The sequence below is a fragment of the Chionomys nivalis genome, chromosome 1, assembly GCF_950005125.1.
Source record: "Chionomys nivalis chromosome 1, mChiNiv1.1, whole genome shotgun sequence".
NCBI lineage: Eukaryota > Metazoa > Chordata > Mammalia > Rodentia > Cricetidae > Chionomys > Chionomys nivalis.
The window spans coordinates 5,032,521-5,038,520 of NC_080086.1; the positions used below are offsets into that span (position 1 = coordinate 5,032,521).

Sequence of the window (6,000 nt, forward strand, 5' to 3'; positions counted from 1 at the left end):
CTCCAAAGCTACAGAGAAACCCTGTCTTGGAAAACAAAAAAAAAAATGAAAAAAGAAAAGAAACTGCTTTCAGACTATAGCAGAGCAGGGCAGAACAGAGTTAGGCAGGGAAAACTAAATTGAATGCTGGGAGAAAGAAGGCAGAGTAGAGAGAAGCCATGTAGTCCCACTGGAGACAGACACCAGAACTTTACCATAAAGCCACAGCCTCATGGTGATACACAGATTAATGGAGATGGGTTAATTTAAGATATGAGTTAGCCAGAAATGCATTTAAGCTATTGGCCAAACAGTATTACAAATAATATGGTTTCCGTGTGATTATTTCAGGAGTCTAGATGGCTGTGAAATGAACAATTGGCTTCCTACAACATATGACTATCTATACTCTTTTTCTCTCTCAAGGCTGCATATATTTATCCAACACTGTGCCCCATTTAGAGGTTTTTTTTTAATCTGAATCTGTCTTTATTGTGTATCTGTAATTATTTTCTGACCAGGAGCAGGTTTTTGTTTGTTTGGTTTTTAATGCTAAATGGTCATAGCTAGGATCAACTCTGCCATCTTGCCTGCTGGATCCACCAAGTCCAACATGGAGGAAGCATCTTCATTGCCTCTGAGTCATGTACATTGCCCCAGCTCCAGGGTCACAGAGGGTCTTTGTCACCATTAAGCAATTTGTAACATGCTGCTCATAGACCCCATTTAAGCACTTGGCCTCCTAAAAGGGCCAGAGTTGTTTGTGCACCTAGCATAAACCAGGAAGAGCATCCTTTTGAAACTGCAAGGTTTTTTGTTTGTTTGTTTCTTTCTTTTTGCTGCTACTACTGAATAAGGAAGACCTCTCAGCAAATAGAGCAAGAAGCTGCATTAAATTTTGTGTGTGTGTGTGTGGTGTGTGTGTGTAGAATTTCTTTTCAAACTCTTTCAGGGTTTTTATGTGGATGTAGTCAGCCCGAGTTGGCACACCAATTTGTAGATGGACACTGTTCATTTCCAGCTACCCAAACTACAATGTAATTACTCAAAAACTATATTATTTGCAATACTGTTTGGCCAATAGCTTAAGCTAGCTCTTATATCCTAAACTAACCCATCCCCATTAATCTGTGCCTCACTGTGAGGTCATGGCCTACTGGCGAATTTTCGGCAGACTCCAGTGGAGGTGTCTGTCCCCAGAGGTGGCTACATGGCTTTTCCTTGACTCTGCCTACTCTCTCTCTCTCTCTCTCTCTCTCTATATATATATATATATATATATATATATATATATATATATATATATTCTTCCAGCCTGGCTTATTCTGTTAATCCATTGGCCAAAAGAAGCTTCTTTATTAACCAATAAAGAGAAGGACTTCCCACACCACATGATCGTCATTCCTTAAAGAATCAGTACAACAGCGCCACACAGGACAGTCACACTGTATATAGTGTTTTATAAGTACTGCAGATGTGGTTGAAAGAAAAGTGTGGGTTATATGCAAAGTCTGATGTTTTATTCAAGAGCATTGAGCATCAGTGAAAGCAGAAATCAAGCCCCACAGGCTGACAGTGAAGAGACACATGTCACCTCACTTTGACTAAGGTGGCAGATAGATGACACACATTTCCCTACCCCTTCCCCTGGTCACAGGGTCATTGTGGTATGTGTGGGTGTTGAAACCACTAGGAAAATACTGTGAACAGTGTGTTACTCTATAATCCTCTGCTTAAAAAATATTTCTCAAGTGGCTAGTCAGGGAATGTATGCGTTCAAAGCCTGCCTGGGCTATGCAGTTAGTTGGAGGCAACTTGTTCCAATCTCCAAAAACTTAGAAAATTAGATAGAGGACTGGGGATACTGCTCGGTTCAGAGCACTTAAGCACATTCAGTCTGTCTGCAGTACTGAAAATAAATTGCTTGCACACACACACACACACACGCATGCACGCACACTTTCTAGAGTTATATTCTTCTCTTGGTTTTATATTTTGAACATAAATTTTAAATTGCTCACTGATAACTTGGACTTCACAATAATTGGAAACCATTTTTCTCAAGTTGCTAAGCTACTTGCTTCAAGTTTCCACTAAACACATCCTTCAAAACACAGATTTATCCACATTAAATAAAACCCTGATGCTGTTAGCTCACACTAGAACTGGCTTTTCTGTGAAAAGTCGACACTCAGAACATAAACCTAAACTGCCCTTTTTATTTCTAGGGACCAAGAAAAAGAAATCAAAGTCAGAAAAAAATAGAAAAAAGCTCGATCTGTGAAAGTAAGTAACTCTTGTAAACTTGCTTTTTCTGTAGAAAAACAGTACCACAAGTAACTGTAATACGTTTTTGAGGGTTTCATTTTATGGCCAAAGCTGGCCTCAAATTTGTGTTAATCCTCCTGCCTCAGTCTCCTGATGTAATAAGATCTTTGGAATACCTTGGAAAATGGATTGTTTTTTTTTTACTATCTCTGTGTTTTAAAAAACAGGATCTGGTGGCATAGCTGTGACTGGCCTGTACTTTGCTATGTAGAATATGCTGGCCTCCAACTCACAAAGATCCACCTGCCTCTGCTCCCTGAGTGGTGAGATTAAAGTTGTGCACCCCAAAGCCTGGCAACATATCTGTCATCTCTAATTTTCTGTTGCTTTCAAACCCATCAGGTTTTGTTTTCTTGTTAAATGATGTACTTTTAAGAATGAGAAATAATTTGCCCCATCCTTTTTGATAAGTAAGTAATATACCACTGGAATCTAGAGTCTACGTGTGAACTCTACATGTGAACCAACGTGATTCATTCTGTGTGTGCCATGTATATTAGTGTCATACCAGAAACTTCTCTGGCTTAAGAGCCTGCAGGGCTCCACGCTGGGACATTGTTAATGATACTGAAGAGTGGGCGTGCCGTCTTCTGTGATCCAGTTCCTAATGTCTTGGCATCATTAAGAGGTCACTTTTGGTGTTGCTTCATCTTTGTTTGATCAGATCAACACCCAAGTTTTTGAGTCCAGGAAAGACATCATGGAAGTGTCAAGGAGAATGGCCCACATAGGTTCTGCTGTTTGGATCTTAATCTATGGTTAGTGGAGTTTTAGGGAAGGATTGGGAGCTGTGACCTTGTTGGTGTGTCACTAGCTTTGAGGTTCCTAACACCCACACCAGACCTGGGTAGCTCTTGTGCCTCACAGTTCTGTCTCAGGATGTGGGTTCTCAACTACTGCTCCCGTGCCATGCCTGCCTGCTGCCATGCTCCCTACCATGGTAGTCATGGACGCTAACCCTCTGGAACTGTAAGCCCAAAATAAACACCTCTTTTATAAGTTGTCTTGGTCATAGTTTCTTATCACAGCAGCAGAACCCGACCTAAGAGTTCCGTGCTAGACAGGAGCTCAGTGAGGTGGGTGATCTGCCTGGTTTTAAAAGGGGGTGCTGTGAATCATCTTAGGGCACCTGGATGGCCTGGCTTGACAAAGGTGTTTAGGGTTGATCGTCTTCCTCAGGTGCTGTTGCTCAACTGTGATGGCTGCAGACTTGTTCCTGAGTTGGTAGCTTTGGTTTGGTTTGGTTTGGTTACAGTCTGCTCTGCTCTGAAAAGTTCAAGGGCTCTTACCTTCCTCTGTCTTCTCAGAATCTCTGCCTGCCTGCTGGTGTCTCTGGGAGGGACTGACTAGCAATGCACCTTCAGAATATTTCAGGAGCACAATTGTATTTCATTTTATTTTATCTTCATTTGATGTCGGTGACTGGCAGCTCCTGGGTCTGCTGTTCACTCAAAGGCAAAGCCACGGCTTCTCTGGTTCTTGTTGCCTCTCCGCGCAGTCCTGGGTGAGCCTGGTCGTGGGCTTGTGCCTGAGGTCAGGGAGGCAAGTGTACAGCTAAGGAAATCTTAGCTCTCAGAGCGTAAGTCACTAAGCCATTAAGGTAGTAAGTGACACATCAGGGTTGAGTCTCAGCCTACGACCGGTGTCCCCACCTGGGCTCGAAGGTTCCCTCTGTCTCACTGCCCTACCCTACTGCCTGTTCAGGCTAAAAACACCACATTGCAAAGAGAGACTGGAAGAGACATTTTAAAGTTTTATTTCATCTTTAATTATAGACAGGGGTAGGATAGACGGGATAGCTAATGTGCGTGTGAGAGCAGGTATGTCCCCGGAAGCCAGAAGAGAGGTCGGGTCCTCTGGACCTGGAGTTCTAGACATGAGCAGACTGACCTGGGGGCTGGGAAGCAAACTTAGAACTGAACTCAGGTCCTCTTCAAAAGCAATATGCACTTAACCCCATGAGCCGTATCTCCAACCCTAGAGAAACATCCTCATCCCCAAAGGAGTCGGCCACTCTGAGAATCTTAGTGTTGCAGAAACCACAAAGATCCAGGCCTCACTTCCCATGTGACTAATTCAATAGGCTGCTGACTATTGAGACAAATGCAAGCAAATCCAACCTCTGCTCCAGAGTCTTGGCAAATTGCATTTCTGCATGACAGTGCGCACAGTCTTGCTGGTGAACCTGTCTTTACTCAACCGTGTGGGACTGTGACTGATCTGGTGGGGATCCAGATACTCTGAAGAGACAATTGTCTCTCCAACTGACTATCAAACTATTGAAACAATGGACCTCTGAGAATTGAGGGTTTCCCAGGAATCTCTCACGGAAGAAGGGAAAGGCCAGGGGGATCTTATCTCTGGGAGAGAGATTTCTCACAGTTCTGACAACTCGTGAGACCCATTTACAGTGAGACTGAAGCCCAAACAAGGCTGGGTCTGTGGTGGGCGGGACCACAACTTGACCAGGACTGCTTAGATCTACATATCCCTGACCCTCTGTTTAAACTTTGATCCCACTTCACAACCCTGAGGACTCTGGGAAATGTCGCTGTATCTCTTCGTCCCTCTTCCCAGTGTGGCCACATTGAATAAATCTCCTTCCTCTGCTTCCCGCTGCTAATTTGCCTCTCTTTTTATTGGCTAATGAGTACGGGTTGCCAGACCTGTCTTGGGGCACAGGTCATGAACCCCCAAGTTGATAAGAGGCCTGAAGGCTATATAGGTGAGCATGTCACAGAATACTGCAGAAACAGAACTTCCCACACACTAGAGAACACGGGGACAGCTAGGGGACTTTCCCTATTGGACTAGCCACCTGCCATGAACTTGAAGACCTTCTGGGACACACTTGAGAGCCTAGGACAGCACACAGAACAGATCCCAGCAGACAGTGTCTAGTCACACATCACCCACCCTGTCCTCAGGAATTGTCACTGCTCTAGATCTATAGATTGGACAAATACCACTAAGGCAGTGTTAACTCATAACCAGCAATAGCCCCAGGCTCCACAGGCACTCCTAATGACCTACTAGTGATAAGTCCTTCTGGGGGCCAAGCTGTGGGCATCAATCCTTGTTCATCCAACAGCCCACACAGGATGTAGGGTGCCCTTACAGCCTGCAGACACCCTCAACAGCTGACAACAGCAACAGCTTTTCCTGGGCTCGGTTTTTCTAAGAGGGATGTCGGGATACAACAGCTCAGAAAGAAAATGTCCACTGTTCCTTACTATGACAGCTTGTTAAAGGCCTTGGAAATGTAGTGGTTGCCCTTCCTGGCAGCAGTGTTCCTGTCTGTTTTCTGTGATGCAACCTCCTTATCTCTGTAATAATCTTATCATTTCCTTTCAGCCCCCAGTGATGCATCAGTTCCCAAAGTTCTGTTGCCATCTCACCACCGTCTGTTGACCACAGTGGTTACCGCTGGCTGCCCGTGCCGATCCTGTCTGCCCCGCTTCCTCCTATTGCATCACGACGTGCTGTGTGGGAAGCGTTGGGGTGGGGGGGGCAGCAGGCTGCGCTCTCATCATGCTGGTTAAAGACATTACATGGTTTAAAGGCAGCAGATTGCCAGGGAGTATCTACAAGTTTTTACCCACAGGCGAGACCAGAGCTCAGGCAGTCCCAGGCTAAGGCCTCCTGCCTAGACTTTATAAAGGCCTCAGCCTGTTCAGGAGGGAAAACAAAGCT

General features: G+C 44.7%; 1 protein-coding gene across 1 annotated transcript in view; it reads left to right on the forward strand.

Annotated features, from left to right (window-relative positions):
• The window catches only part of Lmntd1 (lamin tail domain containing 1), a 62,990-nt gene extending 57,192 nt beyond the window's left edge, over positions 1-5,798 (forward strand). Inside the window, exons 8-9 of the mRNA XM_057778989.1 lie at positions 2,208-2,265; positions 5,662-5,798. Of these exons, the coding sequence (XP_057634972.1) occupies positions 2,208-2,263 (56 nt within the window). The 3' untranslated portion in view covers positions 2,264-2,265; positions 5,662-5,798. The remainder of the gene's footprint in view (positions 1-2,207; positions 2,266-5,661) is intronic.
• The last annotated feature ends 202 nt before the right edge of the window (positions 5,799-6,000 follow it).